General features: G+C 36.7%; 1 protein-coding gene across 9 annotated transcripts in view; it reads left to right on the forward strand.

The window, feature by feature from the left end:
* Positions 1-23,123, forward strand: part of Zfand6 (zinc finger AN1-type containing 6) — a 70,926-nt gene that overhangs the window by 40,171 nt on the left and 7,632 nt on the right. For 6 of the 9 annotated variants that reach the window (XM_074062107.1, XM_020182253.2, XM_074062106.1 and 3 more), the window contains 3 exons: positions 12,119-12,289; positions 13,612-13,720; positions 14,901-15,001. In XM_074062107.1, the coding sequence (XP_073918208.1) occupies positions 12,136-12,289; positions 13,612-13,720; positions 14,901-15,001 (364 nt within the window). In that variant the 5' untranslated portion in view covers positions 12,119-12,135. Of the gene's footprint in view, positions 1-4,275; positions 4,398-12,118; positions 12,290-13,611; positions 13,721-14,900; positions 15,002-23,123 lie in introns of all 9 variants that reach the window. The other 3 variants (XM_020182256.2, XM_074062104.1, XM_020182254.2) reach the window with 1 other exon arrangement.

Here is a 23,123-nt window from a genome sequence, read left to right on the forward strand (position 1 = left end):
GTTAACTGAATACCACTCTGTAATTGCAAAAAAAAAAAAAAAAAGTTGCAGCTGTTTTGTTGACGTTCTGAAGGCTTCTAAGTAAATATAATTTTTTTAATTGAAAACGAATGGGGGGAGAAATGGCCCAAACAATGTATGCACAAATGAATAAATGAATAAAAAGAAAAAAAAAACAAAGAATGTGACTAGTACAGTTTAGTGCTGTTGGCTTGATTCATGCTAAGGCTTGAACTATTTTTTCCCTCTTTTACACTACCAGTGCAAGTGTTAGCAAAGTGAAAAAGGCAAATAAGCATTTTGTTTTTGGAAACAAAGTCTTGCTTTTTCAGGTTGGCCTCAAACGTGTGTTCTGATCTTCTTGCCTTAGCCTCCCTAATGCTGGGATTACAGATGTGTACCACCATGCCAAGCGCCCCCCCCTTTCCTTTTTTTTTTTTTTGTAGTACTGGGGCTTGAGCCATTCTGCCAGCCATTTTTTGTGAAGGTTTTTTTTCTAGATAGGGTCTCCTTAACTGTTTGCCTAGGCTGGCTTCAAACTGTGATCCTCCTGATCTCTCCCTCATGAGTAGCTAGGATTACAGGCATGAGCCATCAGTGCCTGGCCTTTTTTTTTTCCTCCTTCTTGAGACAGGATTTTTCCATGTTGTCCAGGCCGGTGTGGAGAATATGATAGGCTGACAAGATCCTCCCACTTCAGCCTCTCAGCAGCTAAAACTACAGGTGCATGCCAACATGCCTAGCTATAAGTTTTCATTCTTATGAAAATAATTTTGACCTCCTGGATCTCTAAAAAGATCTCAGGAATCCCCAGTGTCTCCAGATATGCTTTGGAAACTTCTTATTTAGAGGGTAGATTCTAGTCAATCTGGTTGAGTTGAACCCTGGCTCCCTCACTTACTAGCTTTGTGACCTTTGGTGATTTACTTAAAGTATCCATGCCTCAGTTTTCTTATCTGCAGAATGGAGGTTATGAGAGTACCGACTATGAAGGTTAAGGAGTTGGTATTTACAGAGTGCTTAGAACAGTGCTTGACATATAAAATATGTAAGTATTGTTAAATATGTATTATAGCTAGTTATTTGTATAAGAAGTATTCTACAAAGTTTCAAAGGAATAAGAAGACTTAAATTTAGAGAAAGATGGTATTAGGCTAAAGAAGGTAGACAATAGCCATTTGCAGTGTTCAACAGCAGTTGGAGATTTGCCTTCAAGATTCCTTAAAAGGGTCAGGGCAGGGAGGCGAAGCACAGAGACTACATGGTTGAATGACTTTAGGAAAGTCATGACTATGTGGCTTAAAGCTTCAAGGTCAAAGACAGGGAAATGAAAAGAAGAATCTTGTGTATTATGGATCTTGTTTCATGTTAGGGCTTTTTTTTTTTTTTTTGAGAAGAAAAGTGAATGAATGTCCATGAGTGTGGAAGCCAATGGAAAATTTTGACTGTGTCTCTCTCTCCTTTGCAAAAAAAAATAAAGAAGATATTTAGTGATCTTATACAGGTAAAAAGTATGTCTTATCCTTTAAGGAATATGGAACCAAAGTAAGTGTTTTTTTTTTTTTTTTTCTTGCAGTACTGGAGTTTGAACTTAGGCCTTACACTTGGCAGGCAGGTGTTCCCATCTGCTTTTGCTTTCATTATTTTTGAGTAGGATCTTGCATTTATGTCTGGGCCTATTTAGACTTCTCACATAACTAGGATGATAGGTATGTACCACCATGCCCAGCTTTTTATTAGTTGAGATGGAGTCTCTCAATTTTTTTTGCCTGGGTTGGCCTCAAACTATGATCTACCTGATTTCTGCTTCCCAAGTATTTTGGATTATAGGCATGAACTGCACCTGACCCAAGTTGTGTTATGAGAACCTGAAATTGACTACAACTTAAATTTTTCTCATAAAATTACTATTTGGTATATGCTAAATTAGGCAGATTGCTAAGTGAGCCCCTTTTCTAAGTGGACTAAATTGGAAAGGCGTGCAAAAGCTTGGAATATGGGGCTAGACATTTTTGTCCAGTTCACAGTCTGCATAACCATATGTAGTAGGCCCTGCTGCTAGATAGAGATCTCTTCCTAAATTCACTTTCTTTAAAAGTAGCGTTTTAGTTTCTTGCCTTAGGAGAAATACCTAGCCAGTATTGGCAATGTGATGGCAAGGTGGCACAGCCATTTCACTCATGCATTTGATAAAAGACCAGTGCCTACCATTTGCCAAACATTGTCAATACCAGTGGACAAAATCCTGCCGTTATGGAGATAATGTTTTAGAGGATCGATAAATTAAGTATAATTGAATGGTAAATTAGGATTAGGATTTAAAATACTTAAGAAAAATAGCTCTGGAAATGAAAATAAATACTGGGGGCAGTTTTAAATTAGAGTAGTAAGGGAAGGCCTCCCTGACAAGGTAACATTTGAGCAAATGCCTCAGGGAGGTGAGAGATCTCAGTCATATATGGATTTTGGAGGTAGAAGGAACAGTAAGCTCAAAGGCCTTGAGACAGGTATACCTAGCAGTGTGTATGATCTGAAGAGGACTAGAGGAGATTAAGCAACAAGGAATCAGACCATCAGGAGCCCTTAAGTCATGGTAAGAACTTGGCTTTTACTCTTTGTGAGTTGGGAAACCATTGTAAGATTTTGAGGCAGCAGTGTGATTCAGTTTTGATTTTACCAAGATCACTGGCTGCCCTGTTGAAAAGACTATTGGGAGGTAAGAACTGAAGCAGAGACATATATACCAGTTACTGTACTAGTTGTCAATGTAGTGGCCAAAATATAGTGGCTTGAAGCAACTAAATTTAAAGCGATATTTTATTAAGATTTTAAACATTTTTTAGTGCTAGGATTGAATTCACACATGCTAGTCAAGTACTCTACCACTGAGCTATAGCCCTCTGTTGGAACTCTAAAACGTTGTTAAATATTTATTTTCTCATAGTTTTTCTTGGGAATATAGAAGAGGCTTGACTGTATAGTTTTGGCTCAGGATCTTTCATGAGGTTGTATCAGGCAAGGCTCAGTCATTCTAAGACTTAACCAGGACTAGAGGATCTGTTTCCAGCTTTACTCACTTAGCTTTTGGCCAGAGGCCTCAGCTGCTCACCATGTGGGCCTTTCTTTATGACAAGGCAACCAGCTTCCCTAAAGTGAGTGAACAAGTGTATGAACAAAAATGAAAATGTATTGTAGAGAAAGAATGGTCTTTTCAGTGAATGGTTTTGGATAAATTAAATATTCATATGGGGAAAAATATGAGTCTTAACCCCTAGCTCATTCCCTATATAAAAAAAATGAACTCCAGATGTATTACAGAGCTGAATAATAAAAGATAAAATTATAAAATTTAGAAGAAAAATGCAGAATGTCTTCATGACCTCAGATGGGGCAAATGTTTATTAAATAATCTTTAGAACTAACTATAAGAAAGGAATACTGTTTAGAAAATTGAGATTTAGATGAATTTTGGTCTCTGACACCATTAAAAATACAAGTCTCAGAGTGAAGACATAATAAGCAAAAGGCAAACAGTCCAACAGAAAATACACACAAAAATCTTAAACAGGGACTAGAGGTATGGCTCAGTTGTAGACTGAATGCTTAGCAAGAGCAAAACTGGAAGTTCAAACTCTAGTACCTCCAAAACAAAGCAAACAAACACTTAAGAAAAGCAGAGACCCAAATGGCTAGTAAGCATATGCATGTGTACTTAGCTGTGTTAGTCTTTATGGCAGTGGAAATTTCATTATATTACAATGCGCCCACATGACATGTCTTTTGTGCCACCATTTAGCCCAGTCCAGTAGGCAATCCTAGCTTTTCAGGAGATGAAGAAAACTGGATGCTTATGTTGCCAAGAGTGTAAGTTTGTGTAGCTACTTTGGGAAATTGTTTGGCAGTATACTCTAAGACCCACCACTTCTAGGTATGTACTGAACCTGTTTTTAGAAATTTTTTGAGACAAGGTCTTGCTGTGTAACCCAAGCTGACCTCAAACTTGTGATCTTTCTGCTTCAGTCTCCCAAGTGCTGGGATTACAGCTGTATGTCACCATGTCTTGCTATAATGGCTTCTTTTGATGAGATTTATTATACCAACCAATGGAAACTTTTCTTACAGGAATGTATTTACTGGAATTATTTTTAAGGTTCTTAAGTTAATATTGGCTAGTATGTTGGAAATGATTATTAATTATTTGCTGGGAAAGAATATATAGTATCCCCATAAATGTTATATTCATGTTAGCCAGACTCATACCTTTTTGTCTTTCAGCCCAAGAAACATCAGGAAAGACAGCCTGACATAGGGAACTGAGGACTGCTATTCAGAGAGAACTACAAAGCATCCTCAGTACAGTAGAAACCCTAATCCAAAGTTCCTATTCTTTTATCAGAGTGAGTAGCATTCTTCCAAGTGTTCTCTGTGAAGTCATGTTTTCTGATCTATTCTATGAACTTTCCTGGATTTTTTTTTTAACTCTAAACAGACTATCATATTGGACAATATACATATGTTCTTGCTCCTCCCCACTCAGTGTATGTATATTGCCCATATAGTAGTGGAGATCCAAGTGCTCAAAACTGTGAGGGTAGGAGGAACTTAAAAAAAAAATTATTGTTGTAGTGGGGGTACATCATGTGACATTGACAGAAGTTCTTACAATATATGATAGTTAAATTCACCTCTCCATCATTCTTTAGGAGGAGCTTTTCTTATCACTCTGAACTGCACTACTAGTTCAAAGTTGAATTTGCATTTTTATTTAATTCACTGTTATGTGTAATTTTTCATTCTTTTGAATTAAGCTGATTTCCTTAAATAGATAGTGATTGTTACAAGCAGAGTGCCAATGTGGATAGCATTTACTAAGGAAGGAGCAGTATGAGCTTCTCGTTTCTAGTAGTGAACACGATTTGGATGAGGGCAAAGGGCCTTGTACTTTCAGGCAGAGCAGAGTGAGTAGTCACTGAGTTTTAGCTATGTGCCAGGCACTGTTAAGATGTTTCCAGTATGCATGATTTCATCTGGTTGGATAGATGATATAAATGACCTCTTAAAGAGTTGAGTTTTGGGTAGTTTAGTAATTTGTCTGAGATTTGTTGGCAATAAAGTGGCAGTGTTGGGATTCACACTGTTGCAGACCTGATTTCACAACCATTTTCTTTCATATAATCCACTTTCCAGGGAAATTTTATTGGATGGGGTAAATTATGAATACTAGGCTCGGGGGTGACTAATATACAGTAATTTGAAGAGAAGTAGGCATTCTAGGAGAGTTGAAATAAATGGATTGGCAGGTAGGGCAGCAAAGCAAAGAAAAACTGCTAAAATAATACAGGTGTCATGCTCAAAAAACAAAAATAGATTCCTTCAGGTGTGAAGTGATGAGAATCACAATTTGAATGGAAAATAAATGAACAATTTTCAAAATGAAAATTGTTAGAACTGGCTAACTTAACTCTAGGAAATGAAGCAAAGGGAAATAGGTTTAATTGACCTGCTTGCCTTTATAATAGAGTCTGTTGTATCCATTCATTGTGGTGCTTTTGTAGGCATTTCAATAGATTGTAGTCAGTTTTCCTTGCACTCCTTAAGTATTTAATCTTGAATTTTTGTACTGATAAGAATTTATTTGGGTTGGGTGTCGGTGGCTCACGGGCCTGTAATCCTAGCTACTCAAGAAGAGAGATCAGGAAGATCTCTTGAAGCCAGCCCCGGGTGAATATTGCAAGACATCCTATCCTGAAAATACCCAACACAAAAAGGGTTGGTGGGTAGTTCAAGTGGTAGAGTGCCTGCCTAGCAAGCATAAAGTCCTGAGTTGAAATCCCAGTACCGCCAAAAACCTATTGGGTAAAAAAACATAAAACAAATTTTCTCAAAAAAGTGATGACAATTAATATTGCATAGTATCTTAAAACTGAAAAAAATGAATGAAATTTAAAATTAATCTTTATGTGAAGATAATACACAAGTTCATGAATGCTCAAAAAATTCTAAGTTTTTTGGGGATATGATGGACAGTCATTCTCTTCATTTTTTTAAGATAAAAAGACACTGACTTACCTCCTTACTAGCTGTGTGGCCAGGAAAGTTACTAAGTCTTCTGGGGCATCATTTTCCTCATATTTAAACTGAGGATGTCAATAGAATCAACATGGAGAGTTCTTAGAAGATTAAATGGTATAAAAATTATAGAATCAGTTCCTGAACCATAGTGAACTGTGAATAATTATTAAGTATTATCTAGGGAATTAGGAGGAGTAATGTGCTGCAGTTTTGCTTATAAATATGAATGTTATGAAGAGTCAGTACTCAACATTTTATGAATTCTCAATAAAACTTTTATTATACCACGCTAATCAAGTTTTGCATTTATTTCTGGTAGAATAAACTCAGTCTTTTTCACGTATGGTTTAGAGTTTAGAACCCCTCAATGTAGCAATTAGGGAATTGTTCTGCCTTCTTATTTTTCTTACCCATTTTCCTGTCTGATCATTTGAATGCCAGACTGATTCCTTGCAAAGTGGTTTGCCTACCAAAAAAATACAGTAGCAAGGGGAGGCAGGGCTTCCAGTTTTTCCATAGCTACCCTAGCTATGCGAGTATGCATTCACATTAACTATTACCTTTTTATGGTTTTTGGTCTTTCTGAATCTTCACAAAAGGTACCATTTGTGTCCTAAAGATGAATAAATAAGGTTGATTAATTTTTTTGTTACAATGAAATTGTTTGTGCCTCGTTAGGAAAATCATTGTTAATTTGCTGCTATGCAGGGCAATTTGGCTTGGGAATATCGCTAGCATTACATGTTTCTGAATTTTAAACATACTTATTTGAAGCTAGTATTGTGATGGATGGAAAAGCTTGATGGTCATATTGTACTTTTTATCTATGTCAGTTTACTTAGTTTTTATAAAAGTAGAACATGTATCTTTTCTGGGTCTTTGCGATTGCCAGTCATACTACTGAAAGATTTATTGGTATCTGTGAGAAAACTTCATTTAATTCGTATCTTACATCATTTTAATGCCATTAATAGGCAGCTTAGTATAGTCGATGGTTTAGACCAGTGTTTCTAAGTCGTTTTTTTACCCATCCCTCATGGAAAATGAGCCCTTTCAGACATTTTTTCCCCCAACCTGGTTCCTACCCTTGTAAAATTGTAAGTCCACAGATAATACTGTATATCTCTTTATATACTGTATCTGTCTATCTACCTATCTGTCTGTCTATCTGTTTTACATAAGAAGTAACAGGTTTTTGGGGTCCCTCCTTCTCTGTAAGAAGCAGTATTTGCCCCCTTTGAAGAGCTACTGCCTGTGTTGAGAATGTATATTTTGCAGTAACGAATTCTTAAAATTTTTGGTTTCAGGACCTTAGGGTTTCTAAAATTAGTGACTAGTCTGAAGAGCTTTTGTTTATAAAGGTTATAACTAGTGCTATTTATCATGCTACAAATGAGGCTGAGGAAAAAACTAACACCAATTAATTTTAAAATTTTCATGGAAATTGCCACCCCCCTATACATGTTCTTTAGTGTGATAAGAGTGGTATTGTTAACAAAGAGATTTTTATAAATCTCTTCAAAGTCTATCTTAATAGCAAGGTTCTAAGGGTTTCCTTTGACTTAATCTGTACAGTTTTACAAAGAAAATCTGGGCTTACATATAGTTGGAAAAGGAAAGAATATTTTTTTTTCATTTTTCTTTTATTATTCATATGTGCATACAAGGCTTGGTTCATTTCTCCCCCCTGCCCCCTCCCCTTACCACCCACTCCGCCCCCTCCCTCTCCCCCCTCTCAATACCCAGCAGAAACTATTTTGCCCTTATTTCTAATTTTGTTGTAGAGAGAGTATAAGCAATAATAAGAAGGAACAAGGGTTTTTGCGGTTGAGATAAGGATAGCTATACAGGGCATTGACTCACATTGATTTCCTGTGCGTGGGTGTTACCTTCTAGGTTAATTCTTTTTGATCTAAACTTTTCTCTAGTTCCTGGTCCTCTTTTCCTATTGGCCTCAGTTGCTTTAAGGTATCTGCTTTAGTTTCTCTACATTAGGGCAGCAAATGCTAGCTAGTTTTTTAGGTGTCTTGCCTATCCTCACCCCTTACTTGTGTGTTCTGCTTTTATCATGTGCTTATAGTCCAATCCCCTTGTTGTGTTTGCCCTTGATCTAATGTCCGCATATGAGGGAGAACATACAATTTTTGGTCTTTTGGGGCAGGCTAACCTGACTCAGAATGATGTTCTCCAATTCCATCCATTTACCAGCGAATGATAACATTTTGTTCTTCTTCATGGCTGCATAGAATTCCATTGTGTATAGATACCACATTTTCTTAATCCATTCATCAGTGCTGGGGCATCTTGGCTGTTTCCATAACTTGGCTATTGTGAATAGTGCCGCAATAAACATGGGTGTGCAGGTGCCTCTGGAGTAACCTGTGTCACAGTCTTTTGGGTATATCCCCAAGAGTGGTATTACTGGATCAAATGGTAGATCAATATCTAGCTTTTTAAGTAGCCTCCAAATTTTTTTTCAGAGTGGTTGTACTAGTCTACATTCCCACCAACAGTGTAAGAGGGTTCCTTTTTCCCTGCATCCTCGCCAACACCTGTTGGTGGTGTTGCTGATGATGGCTATTCTAACAGGGGTGAGGTGGAATCTTAGCGTGGTTTTAATTTGCATTTCCTTTATTGCTAGAGATGGTGAGCATTTTTTCATGTGTTTTCTGGCCATTTGAATTTCTTCTTTTGAGAAAGTTCTGTTTAGTTCACTTGCCCATTTCTTTATTGGTTCATTAGTTTTGGGAGAATTTAGTTTTTTAAGTTCCCTATATATTCTGGTTATCAGTCCTTTGTCTGATGTATAGTTGGCAAATATTTTCTCCCACTCTGTGGGTGTTCTCTTCAGTTTAGAGACCATTTCTTTTGATGAACAGAAGCTTTTTAGATTTATGAGGTCCCATTTATCTATGCTCTGTCTTAGTTGCTGTGTTGCTGGGGTTTCATTGAGAAAGTTCTTACCTATACCTACTAACTCCAGAGTATTTCCTACTCTAGGAAAGAATATTTTAATAACCTTTTCAGACAATAGAGATGGTTGTTCTTTGATATTAGATCAAAATTTGACAGTTGTTAATTTCTTAAAGGATAGTCGCAACACAGAATCTGAAACCACATAAAACCATCTTGTCTTGTCATTAGTCTGTGTTTCACTTTGGATCTTTTGTTCATGCATAATTTTGTCCTAACATACATTGGGTACTTGGAAAATATAGGTTCAGTGACTTACAAAGATGTTTTCAATGTTGATTCACTATCAGTTAATCACGTGAATATCACCACTGATCTCACTGGAAGCATTAAAAATATTGGAGACATGTTAAGTTGTTTTTCAATTGAATGCTTGAGTGTTGTCCTTGGTAGGGAACACTATTTGTTGATTGTGGACAGGTGTACCTCTTTCATTTCTAAGAAGATGTCTGCCATATATTCAAGGCTGTATAATCAGTGTATCAACCATTCTTTCAAATAAACATGTTCCACAAAAAATGTAATTCAGCCTGCTCTCACAGCATTTTTTCTGTCAGATATGCATCATTTCTCTGCAACAGGAGTGCTTCATGTGCGCCTCCCAGTTAGTCACACAAAATATTAACAAGGTACGTGTTCAGGGCAAGATTTAATAAAATTAAAACTTCTTTACTGTGAGAACATAAAGAATGTGCTAGTACAGTTTGGTGCCACTGCCTTGACGTGGCTTGTTAATAAGATTCCAACTGTTTTTGTACCAGTTAGCACTCATATCAGTACAGCGAAAAAGCCAAATAATCTGTAGTACTATTCTGAAAACAGTTTTGACCTCCATAGGGGCTCATGGGCAACACTTTGAGAACCACTGGTTTAGAGCATGGATTTTGGTGCACCAGACTACCTGGATTGAATGACAGCTCCCTCTCTTTGTGATGTTTAGCAGTTACACCAGTTACAACTAGGCAAATATTTTAAAAGGAAAGCCACATCTGGGTGCTGGTGGCTTATACCTGTAATCCTAGCTACTCGAGAGGCAGAGATCGGGAGGATAGTGGTTTGAGGCTAGCCCAGGCAGCAAAAGCAAAAGCCTGTCTCAGAAGTACCCAGCATACAAAAAAAGGGCTTGTGGAGTGGCTTAAATGGTAGAACTCCTGCCTAACAAGTACAAGGTTCTGACTTCCAACCCCAATACTGCAAAAAAGAGGAAAGCAGGAAAATCACAGACCAATATCCCTCAAGAACATTGTTTGCCCTTCCCATCAAAATATTTGACATTAGCTTTTCTGTACCATCATTTTGTCTATTAATTTGATAAGTGTAGTTAAGAGCTGCAGGAGAGGCAGGGATTTGAAGTAACACAGCAGGGTGATGCTAAGATTGTATTCTGAATGACTTGCCATCATGGAGTTAAAAAAAAAAAAAAGCTGCTTGTCAGAATCTCAGGTTGTATCCCTAGGCTAACAGTTTAAGTACTGTCAGCAATTTTAGGAACTTTATTTGTTTTGTTTTGTTTGTAGTTTTGGAGGCAGGGCTATGCCATGTACACCAAGCTGGCCTCAAACTGTGATCCTGCTGCTTCAGCCTCCTGAATGCTGGGGTTCCAGGCCTGTACCAGTCACCAGCCAAATACTAAGTCTGCTTCTTCCTTTTGTTATCTAGATAAGTGCTTTATTCTTGGTTCTGAAAACTGCCTTAAAGTGAGCAGTCTTTTCACTCGGTTTCAATGAGGAAAATCTGTTAACTGTAAACAACAAGTGTTTTCTGTAGGTGTTTATCAGTTCAAGAAAATTTCAATGACAAAACAGTCCTTTGGTTAATTTCATTCTTCATGGTGTTTGAACATAGACTCTTCTGTAACACACATATACCCATTTTGGAGTAGCCTTCATTTAGGAGGTGGTTGTTTTTAAAAAGAAAGAGCCTGTTATTACCGTCTGTCTTGGTATTCATGCCAACGAACCAATTGCTTTATGGGAGAAAAGGCACAGAGGGTTCTTCCATCTGCTGTAATTGATTACTGCCTTCATGTGGTTCCCAAACAGTTCCTGAGTCCAGCATCGCTTGACTGATGCCTCTGTCTTGTTAGTTTTTAAATTTTTAAATGCTTACGGTTTTTTTTCCCCCAATTAGGTAAGTAGTGTCTTCTTCTCAGAGAATTTAAAAAATAAGAGAAAAGGTACACATATCGGGGAAAAAAAATAATTAGCTTTGCCATTCTTGGATATATTCTTTCCTGCCCTTTTTGATAATCAATAGCTGCTCTTTTAGTTCTAATTGGCAAAGTATTGTATATACATTTCACATTGTGCATTTACTCATTATCAGTGCTTCTTCCATTAGAAAGTATTTTAAAATATCAACGACTAATTTTTGTCATTAATAGGTACCACACTTTAAAAAAATACCCATTTAGGTTATTTTCCATTTATCAACATTATAAATGTGCTGGGAAGCACCTCTCCTCTTTATTCTTTTTCTGATTATTATATTCTGGTTATTCTTTGACCCTTATGGGAAAACGGCTGATTCAGGGAAGAGGATTTATCTTGTACAGGATTCTTGAGGTGAATTGCTAAATGCTTTCCAAAATGAGTGAACCAATTTCTGACTTCACCAGCATTCTGCTCAGTTCTCCCTATCTTCACCAGAATCAGGGTAAATGGTACCCATTAACATGTTAACTTCAAGCAAAAGCTTAAATGGTTAGAAATTAAATAGTATAAAATATAGCAAAACTGTAGTATTTCTCACTACCAACAATCCAAACTGAACTAGACTTTGAAAATGTTTTCCTAACCTCGAAATGGTGTGGTCTTCAAAATAGGTCCCTTTGTTCAGGAGTTCTGTGTGCACTGTGAGCCAGTAGAGACCTGCCTCTGTAGAGTGGGTTGGAGATAGAGTTTCAGTGTGTGTCCTTGGTCTTTATTTTTTCTGTCTTTAACTCTGACTCTTGAGACAGTTATATAGAGTAGTTTGGTGGGGGGATTTCTTCTCTGTTAGAAAAAGCAGATTTGGATAATGTAAGATTTAAGTCTTGTGTTTGAGTTCTTTACTAATTCTGTATAAATTTCAGGTGTGCAACAGAGGAACATGGCTCAAGAAACTAATCACAGCCAAGTGCCTATGCTTTGTTCTACTGGCTGCGGATTTTATGGAAACCCTCGTACAAATGGCATGTGTTCAGTATGCTATAAAGAACACCTTCAGAGACAGAATAGTAGTAATGGTAGAATAAGCCCACCTGGTAAGTCATTCTGTTAAAATGTGTCAGTATCCATACTTGAAATATACTTGGGCAGTTCACATTGTAGTTAATTACCACATTCATATTAGTAAAATTTCTTATTACACATTGTGATGATCAGTAGTGAGGAGTCAGGAAAAAGACTGTCCTACCTCTTTGTAAATACTGCAAAGTTATTTCATAGTCTTATTTGCTGTGTAGCAGAACTGTTACTACCTCATTAAGACAGAAAACACTTCAAGTAAATAGAGCCATCTTGGAAAGTAAGGTAAGGGAGTGTGGACTTTGGTTCTCTTATCTGTGGGGACTTTTGTAGCCAGGGCAGTTGTTGAGGGGAAGAATATGCAGATACATTCAGGATTATAGACAGCCATGGTTGACCTTAGAGAAAGCCTGACTCCATTAGGAAGTGGTGTAACCAATTAACTCAAGTGTAAGGAATGTTCAATCTCAGTTCGCTTGTGTTTTTGATGGCTTTTTTGTGTCAGGTGATTTTCTTGGAACTGAGGTTGGTTTTAGCAGTTATACAAGAAAGATCATGTGGATTCAGCTTTACTAAATGGAAATGTCAGAAGGATTTGGGCAGTATGCTTCTAATGTAGACTAATACATAGATGTTTGTGGTTAAGGTGTAAGCTGTTGCTTAGTTTATTTCAAATTTTTTATGGGGTCTTACTGTTTCACGTTTTACTCAAAAAACTAGAACCATTTCATCAAAACTTTTCAAAATTTCCTTAAGGCTAAGATTGAGTGAATATAAATTGTTTTTGAATGAAATAACTGTCTACATTTGTGACTCATGAAGTGCAGGGAGAACAACCTAATGTTCCCCTTCTGACTTATATCCACCTTACTGCTCAGTTATCTGTAGTACCTCAGCTGTGTACTCGTTACTTAGAAGGTGCTTGTGAATCAGAGGATTTGGGTTTGGGCGATACTAGTCCTGAGAAGTAGGTGTTTAGTTTATTACAATTTGTATATGGTTTCCTTCTTGGTTAAAGTTAAACATTTTTCAGAGATTACAGCAAAAAGAAAGAAAAAACTAAACTGAAAATTTTTACCATTTTTCAGGCTTGGGGTAGAGCTCAGAGGTGGAGCATGTGCTTATCATGTATGAGGCCCTTAGTTCAATCCCCATCACCAAAAACCAAATTTTCATGAGCAAACTATTGCCAAGCTTTGAATTAAAAGTAATGAGTCATACTATACAGTGAAACAAAATCACTATACTGTATTTTGCAGATTCATCTTGATTTTTTTTTTATATCTGGTCTTGGGCTGCCTTGAGTATACCGTCACTAACAAATGTGGTTGTGTTACAGCAACTTCTGTCAGTAGTCTGTCTGAATCTTTACCAGTTCAGTGCACAGATGGCAGTGTCCCAGAAGCTCAGTCAGCATTAGACTCTACATCTTCATCTATGCAGCCAAGGTAAGGTGGACTCTGAATGGTAGGACAATTAATGAAAAAGAATGTTTGGATCAATTCTGTCTTAATAGAAAAAGCTATGTAAAACTACTTTAGGATTAACTGGCCTAAAATTGTATGTAACTGTTATTTAGCAGTTAGAAAAAGCCTTTTTTAAAAAATTTAATTGGGGAGGTGTATCTTTGCAAGTTGTAGATTTCCTTTTCTGGGATTTTTCTTTTATTCTTCCTTATACTATATATGTATGTATATATACATAGACATGTGTACACACACACACACACACACACATTCACATATATTGCTGAAGTCCTTTTCAAGCATGTTGATTTATTTCTTAAATTATAGTCTTAGTATGCAAGTATTAGAACCTTGTGTTAAAAAACAGTCTTGTCACAGGTGCTTTTTGTTTTGAGTTTTGTTTTTTTTTTTCCTTGGTGGCATTGAGGTTTGAACTCAAGGCTTCATATTTGCTAGGCAGGCACTCTTCTGCTTGAACCATATCTCCAACCCCAGTTGTTCTTTGTTTATACCATGATACGGTACTCATCTTTGTAATAGTTTTTTCTTTTTCTTCTTCTTTTTTAATTCTAAAGTCAGAGTTAGAAGTATACATACAAAAATACTTTCTTCCATTTTATTCGTTTAGAAACCAGTATATTAAGTTTCTGCTCTATGGTTCCATTTTCCAAAGTCATGATAGATGTTTGGTTCTGCTATGCTAGAATATTACTTACAGCTTTGCATTAGGGTTCCTTAAGTACATCTTTACCATGCTAGTTTTCATTTAATGCATTTGTGTGTTACCTGAAGTACACAAAAGACATGAACTGTTTGCTTTGGTTTCAAAGTGCATAGTACTTTTCCAAATGTCTCTGGTTTCAAAGCTCTGTGATTATGTTAAGTTATAAACAATTATCTCTGTATTCTATAATAAGTGATACTTGCATCACCTTATTTATTATTTAATGTGAAGATCATCCCTTTAAAATCAAAATAATGCCAGCCACGTGCATGTAGTCCCACCTCTTCGGAGGCTGAGGCAGGAGGTTCACTTGAGTCCAAGAGCATGAGATCAACCTGGGCAACACAGGGAGCCACTGTCTCAGAAACAAAAACAATTTAATTTAAAAAATAAGTTTTCATTTAAAAAATAAAAATCAAAATATTTTTGCTTTTCTAGCCCTGTATCAAATCAGTCACTTTTATCAGAATCTGTAGCATCTTCCCAAGTGGACAGTACATCTGTGGACAAAGCAGTACCTGAAACAGAAGATCTGCAAGGTTTGCATATGAACTAGCATGTATTTTGTCATTTATTTATCGCTTTAGTATTATAGGCCAGACTTAGCATAGGCACATGTATACAAAAATGCCTGCTTATAATCATCTTTCTATGTTTTCAGTATGAACAGAATGTTTTATTATATTCACATATTTAATTAAAATGTTATGAGCCACTTACATATAAATTAGATTGGCTTAAAGAAAGAGTCAAAATTTGTATAGTTGAAAATATAATTAAGTGACTGTGTGGAAGTGTTAAACTGTTCTCTTTTGTTGTTTTAACCAATTGAATCTAAAAACTATTTCCTTTCCAAGCAAACTGGGATTGTTGACTTGAAGGGAATCTGGTTCTCTTAGCTTTTTGACTCAAGTTATCTGAGAGGCTGCTCTACTTGGCTGGCAGGCACCCTTCTTTCCCCATCTGTGACTTACAGTGCAGTAGTTACATTCAGTTACTTGTATTCACAGTGTGGTGCCTCATGCTTGCCCGTGCTCTTTATATTCCCATTATGTGGATCAGAGTGATCTAAGAACATTTGCAGGATTGTATGAAGGCTTTCTTTGAGGGGAGACAGTGTTAAAGTCACCATTTAGGAGACTATTAAATAATCTCTGCTTAGTTATAGTCTTCCAATTGTGTTAATGCAGGGAGTGTATTCTGCAAAGATAAGTCCAAGGACAAGCAATGCAGTTTGATACTCTGCCTCCTGATATGATACAAAGAGAAAAGATGTCCTGAACTAGTGAAATTGTATTGTGTGTAGAGTTCACATGGTGGTAACAGAGATATCAGGCAGTATTAGTTTTTAGTTTGTTAAATTTTAAATTTAAATAACCTTGTTAATTCCATTTCATGCCTAACAAATGCTTGACATAATTTGCCTGTTTGTGTAGATTTTACTATAGCAAGTGAATATACTATGTGGCCAACATAAATATTCCATATTATTATAAATTGATGAATATGATAAGTGAACCATTTATATATTTATAGCTAAATAGAAAATTTAGGGAAGGGCAGGGATGTGGGATATTTTAAAAGCAGAAACAGGAAAAATGTGAAGATTCAGTATTTCACTGGACATGAGAAAATAGACAAGAGTCTTTCATAGTGGCAGTGGTGTGGCTGGTTTAGACAGGGAGGCTGAAGAGGCAGAATGAGGTAGAAGTGATCAAATTTCAAAACTGAGAGAGCTCATTTGGAGGTTGTAGGTAGATAGTAGGCATGTAATGTGTGAAATGATAAACATCATTCCTAAAATTCTGTGGACCTGGGCATAGGCCAAAAAACAGAGGAGCAGGCAAGAGGATGAGGCAGCAAAGGAACAGAGAAAGAAGCCATCTATATCCTAGTTAGTTTTGAGCTGTAGATGCTAAAGGAGAATTTCAAGAAGCAAGCATTGAGTAGCAGTTTTGAGAGGGAAATAAGTTGAGAAGGAAGTAAACAGAGTGCTAATTACAGTGGAGTTACTTGTGTCTTAGAACAAATTTTAGAATACTGGCTGTGGAAAAAAATTATAAAAGACAGATGCAGTAGTAATGATAAAGAATAAAGGTTGTAGGTTGGTGAACTAATAATAATGTGAAGTACTTAAAAGGTGGTCATGGTGCCATATTAGGAGAAATTGTAGAGAATTTAAAAACTCCAGACTCTTTTTTCATGTATGATTTGAGTGACATTTAGGTAAACCATATTAAAAATCTTAAAGATTGGCATTCATAATTTCAGCACAGCGGAATCTGACAAATTAGGTAGAGGGAATTAATTTTAACTCTCCTAACAACCTTGTTTTTTGAAGAAATAACCTTTTTGGATTAAGAATACTTTCATTATAAACAAACATAAATGTGTGCATACAGGCGTGTGCATTCATGCCGTTTATTCTTAGAACAAATGCAAAGAATGTTTATCTATAGATAGAAGAAAAGAAACAGAAAAAGTCTTTTGTACTCAGTCATGTGATCATTAGAGCTGGAACTGGAACCCAGGCATGACATAGGCCAGTATTCTTTCCATTCACTGGACAGTTGTGTTTGTTGGGCTAGCATGTGGATGTGTGTTCGTGACGCCCAGGCCTCCCCACACCAGGGTGGAACAACTGGTTTGGTAAGCTATCCTGGGATCTCTTTCCTTCCTTATCACTCGAGTTCCTCTCTTAAAGGAAATTTATTTAGAAAGGAAGTCCATCCCTAATAAAAGAAGGTATGTGAGTAGTGTGCCTAAGCAAGAATTTCCTCACATTTTTTTGTTGACTTTTTGGATCAGCTTTTTTTTCCTTCATAGGTATTCTGCCTATGATTAGGAAATGCTGCCACCAGGTGGTCAGTACTGCTTTCATTTTGGCCTTATGGCTCTGAAGAATTTTTTTCACATTTAAGTGAAAAGTCAACATACTGCAATATGTTTGCCATTTAATTATGGCTTTTTATTTTTTCTATTCTAAACAGTCATTTTATATTCCCATAGTAATTTATTTATTTATTTTTATCATGTTTACATTTACTCACATGTGTATACATTGTTTGGGATCACCCCCAAAACCTGTTCTGCCCTCTGATTTTGTTGGAGACAAAACATAAGAGATAATAAGAAAGGCATAGCATTTTTTTAAGTTTGAGATAAAGGTAGCTATACAGAGAGATTCCTAGTGTTGCTTCCATGCACATGTCTATTACAACCCACCTTGGATCATCTCTACCAGACCTTTTCACTATTTCCTAGTCCCCTTCCAATAGTGGCCTCTGCCAGTTTAAGATTACTGTAGTCACTTCTCTACAGTGAGCATATCAACCACATTGAAGTTTTAGGTTTTCTTCCCTTTCCCTATTCCTCCCTTGCACATTCTTCCCTTAGTGTGAGACCCATGTCTAATAATATTACTGCATCTATTTTAGGTCTATAATCTGTGTATGAGGGAGAACATGCGATTTTGACTTTTTGAGCCTGGCCAACTTCTCTTAAGATGATGTTCTCTAGTTCCATCCATTTACTTATAAATGACAAAATTTCATTCTTCTTTGTGACTGAATAAAATTCTGTTGTGTATAAATACCACATTTTCTTAATCCATTCGTAGGTAGTGGGACATCTTGGCTGTTTCCATAGCTTGGCTACCATGAATAGCGCTGCAATAAACATGGGTGTGCAGGTGCCTTTGTAATAACCTGAGATGCATGTATTTGGGTATATCCCTAGGAGAGGGATTGCCGGATCATATGGTAGATCTATGTTTAGTATTTTAAGAAGCCTCCATATTCTTTTCCAAAGTGATTATACTAGCTTACATTCCCACCAGCAGTGTATAAGGGTTCCTTTTTCCCTCCCATCCTTGCCAGCATTTGTTGTCAGTGGTGTTCTTGATGCTAACTATTCTAACAGGAGTGAGGTAGAATCTTAGTGTGGTTTTGATTTGCATTTCCTTCATGGCCAGGGATGTTAAGCAGTTTTTCATGTGTTTTTTTTGCCATTTAGATTTCTTCTTTTGAAAAAGTTCAGATAGTTCAGTTGCCCACTTCTTTATTGGTTCATCAATTTTGGGGGAGTTTAGTTTTTTGAGCTCCCTGTTTATTCTGGTTATCAGTCCCTTGTTTGATGTATAGCTAGCAAATGTTTTCTCCCACTCTGTTGTCTCTTCAATTTAAAGACTGTTTCTTTTGTTGTGCAGAAGGTTTTTAATTTCATGTAGTCCCATTTGTCCATCCTTTCTTAGTTGCTGGGCCACTTGAGTTGTACTGAGGAAGTCCTTGCCCATACCTGTTGCTTCCACAGTATTCTAGAGTACAGGGAATACTCTTTCCTGTACTAACTGCAAAGTTTTGGGCCTGATATTAAGGTCCATTAGTCTACTTTGAGTTCATACTAGTACAGGGTGATAGGCATGGATCTAATTTCAGTTTTCTGCAGGCAGATAACCACTTTTCCCAGCAACATTTGTTAAAGAGGCTATCTTTTCTCCACCGTATGTTTTTGTTGTCTTTGTCAAAAATAAGGTGGTCATAGCTGTGTGGATTCATATCCGGGTTCTCGGTTCTGTTCCACTGGTCTTCATGTGCCAGTACCATGCTGTTTTTATTGCTATGGCTCTGTAGCAGTTTGAAGTCAGGTATTGTGATACCTCCAGCGGGCTCTGTTTGCTCAGTATTGTTTTGGCTGTTTGCAGTCTTTTGTGTTTCCAAATGAACTTTAAGGTAGGTTTTACAAACTTTGTGAGAATGTCTTTAGAATTTTGATGGGTATTGTGTTGAACATGTATATTGCTTTTGGTAGTACAGCCATTTTTACTATGTTGATTCTACCAATCCATGAGCACGGGAGATCTTTCCACCTTCTGCAGTCTTTGATCTCTTTAGTGGTTTGTAGTTCTCCTTATAAAGGTCATTTACATCTTTTGTTAAGTTTATTCCTAGTATTTGATTTGTTTTTTGAGGCTATTGTAAATGGAATTGTTTTCCTGTATTCTTTCTCAATTTGTTCACTGTTGGTGTATAAAAAGGCTCTGATTTTTGTAAGTTGATTTTGTATCCTGCTATATCGCTGAAGCTGTTTTTGGTGTCTAGGAGTTTTTGGGTGACGTTTTTTGGGTCTTTGAGGTATAGGATCATGTAGTATGCAAGTAGGGATATTTTGACTATTTTTTTACTTACTTGTATTCCTTTTATTTCTTCTTGCCATATTGCCCTGGCTAGGAATTCCAGGACTACGTTGAATAGGAGTGGGGAGAGTGGGCATCCTTATCTCATTCCTGACTTCAGGGGAAATGGTTTCAGTTTTTCCCCATTAAGTATGATGTTGACTAAAGGTTTGTCATATATAGCTTTTATAATGTTGAGGTACATTCCTTCTATTCCTAGTTTTCTTAGAGCTTTTATCATGAAATGGTGTTAAGTCTTACCAAAAGCTTTTTCTGCATCTTTTGAGATGATCAAGTGGTTTTTGTCTTTGTTTCTATTAATGTGCTGTATTACATTTATTGATTAGGGTATGTTGAACCATTCCTGCATCCCTGGAATGAAGCCGACTTGGTCATGGTGAATGATCTTTCTGGTAGTTGTTGGATCCAATTTGCCATTATTTTATTGAGGATTTTTGCATCAGTGTTCACTGAAGAGATTGGCCTTTCATTCTCCTTTTTGGATGTGTCCTTTTCTGGTTTTGGGATGAGTGTAATACTGGCTTCATAGAATGTGTTAAGCAGTGTTCCTTCCCTTTCTGTTTCATGGAAAAGTTTAAGGAGAGTTGGTATTAGTTCTTTAAAGGTCTGAGAGAATTCAGCAAAGACTCCATCAGGTCCTGGACTTTTCTTTTTGGGGAGACTCTTGATTGCTGCTTCAATTTCATTACGTGTTATAGGTCTGTTTAGGTGGTTAATATCCTCTTGGTTCAGTTTTAGATGGCCATAAGTATCTAGAAATTTGTCCCTTTCTTCAAGATTTTCCAGTTCATTGGAATATAGGTTCTCAAAGTAGTCTCTGATGATTTCTTGGATTTCTTTGGTATTTGTTGTTCTCTCCCCTTTTTCATTTCTGATTTTACTGATTTGAGTCTTTTCCTTCCTCATTTTACTCAGATTTGCCAGGGGCTTGTCAATCTTGTTTATTTTTTCAAAGAACCAACTTTTTGTTTTGTTGATTCTTTGTATGGTTTCTTTTGGTCTCTATTTCATTAATTTCAGCCCTTATTTTTATTATTTTTCTTGTTCTGCTTGATTTGGGTTTTGCTTGTTCTTGTTTTTCTAGGAGTTTGAAATGTAGCATTCGGTCATTTATTTGAGATCTTTCTGTCCTTTTAATATATCCACTCATGGCTATAAACTTTCCTCTTAGTTCTGCCTTTGCTGTGTCCCATAGGTTCTGGTAGGTCATGTTTTCATTTTCATTAACTTCCAGGAACCTTTTCATTTCCTCTTTTATTTCTTCTATGACCCACTGCTTGTTGAGCAATGCGTTATTCAACCTCTAATTATTTGCATATTTTCTGCTGTTGCTTTTGTTGTTGAGTTCTAGTTTTAATTCATTGTGATCAGATAGAATGCAGGGGATTGTTTCTATTTTCTATTTGCTGAGGCTTACTTTGTGCCATAAGGTATGATCTATTTTTGAGAAAGTTACGTGGTCTGCTGAGAAGAATATATATTGTGCTGTTGTTGGATGAAACATTCTGTAGCCATCAGTTAAGTCCATTTGATCTGTGTTGTGATTTAGTCCTAGAATTTCTTTATTGATTTTTTTGTTTAGATGATCTATCTCTTGGTGATAGAGGGGTATTAAAGTCCCCCATTACTACTGTGTTGGAGTCCATATGTGCTTTTAAGTCCGTGTATGCTTGATGAAATTTGGTGCACTGATACTGGGTACTCTAAAGAATTTTTTCATGTTTAAATGAAAAGTCAACATATTGCAATATGTTTGCCATTTAATTATGTTTTTTAATTTAAAAAAAATCAGTGTCACTTAGGTCAGTGTTCCAGTTCCAGTTCAAAAGGCTAGCTTTAAAAATAAATCAGTCCTTTCAAAGTCACATACTAGATTGCTGCTTTATTAAACAATGTGCTTAACTTCGGTTGAGCTCCGTCCCTGCAGTCATGAATTATACATCCTAAAAGGAATATGGAACTTTGAATTTAGAAGTTTTGTTTTCATTTCCTGACACCATTCAATTACTTCTCTGAGCCTTATTTTTATTATCTTTAAGAGAGTAGTAACCATGTCCACCTTACAGGATATTAAAATTTATTGGGACAGGAAAAGTAAAATGAGCTTTTTGAACTGCAGAGGATATTCTTATATTGTATATTGTCCAAATGACTCAAGAGTTATAGGAGGCTTAGAGTAAGAGTTTGAAAGATTTACATCAGAATGAAATCACCTATAAGGTGCTGAGCTGTACGTCACTGAAGCAAAGTTGCTAAGGACAAAGCCAAAGGGGAATTGCTGCACTGAGTGGCAGGCTGAACCAGAGTCCTCAGGGTGTTTCCAACTTTCTGAGGGCTCTTAACTTCATAAAAGATGTATTGTCAAATTATTAGTTCACAGCAATCAGAGAGGAACATTCCCTTTGGACTAATTTGCAAGCTTTGTATGGGTTAGGAATTTCTTTCGATTTTAAAGGATGAGTGAGAATGACCAAAACGGTCTTGAGGAAGACTTAACAGTTCCCAATTTCAAAATCTAATACAAGGCACAGTAATCAAGACTGCAGTACTGGCCATGATTGATGCTCAATAGATAAGTGGAATGCAACTGAATGTTCAGAAATACTCTCATGTACTTTTGGGCAATTGATTTTCAAGGGTGCCAGAACCATTCAGTGGGAAAAAAATAATCTTTTCAACAACAGATGATGCTGGGACAACTGCCTCTTTATTCAGATGAGTGACCCACACATTGTACCATGTACAAAAGTTTATCCAAAATACATTAAAGACCTAAATAAATGTAAGAGCTAAAAACTATTAAGAAGAAAAAAAAACCCTCTAAAAACAAGGATAAATTTTTGAGACCTTGGGTTAGACATTGGTTTCTTAGATCGGACACTTAAAGAAAAAGAATAGGTAAGTTGAATTCCATCAAAATTAAAAACTTTTTGTTTTAAAGAATACCATGAAAAACAGAAAAACAGCCCCACAATGGGAGAGATTATTTATAAGACACAAATCTGATCAGAATACATAAGAAAATAATTTCAATTCAACAAAATTAGGCAAAGGAACCAGGCATGATGGTGGCAGTGCACCTCTGTAATCCAAGCTACTCGGGATGCAGAGATCAGAAGGATCAAGGTTCAAGACCAGCCCAGGAAAAAAGGATCCTAACTCAACCAATAAGCTGGGTGTGTTGGTGCTCTCTTGTGGGAGGCATGAGTAGAAGGATCATGGTTCAAACCGGCCCAGGCTAGGGGCATGCTCAACTGGTGGAGCACATGCCTTGCAAGCGCAAGGCCCTGAATTCAAACCCCAGTGTTACCACAAAGAAAAAAGAAAAAGCCAAACTATTTGAGTAGACATTTCTCCAGAGAATATGTGCAAGTTGCCTATGAACAAGTGAAAATACGGTCAACATCAATAGTCATTACAAGGCAGGCCTGGTAGTTCATGCCTATAATCCTAGCTCCTTGGATGGT

Source organism: Castor canadensis, chromosome 19 (genome assembly GCF_047511655.1).
Source record: "Castor canadensis chromosome 19, mCasCan1.hap1v2, whole genome shotgun sequence".
In the NCBI taxonomy this organism is placed as follows: domain Eukaryota; kingdom Metazoa; phylum Chordata; class Mammalia; order Rodentia; family Castoridae; genus Castor; species Castor canadensis.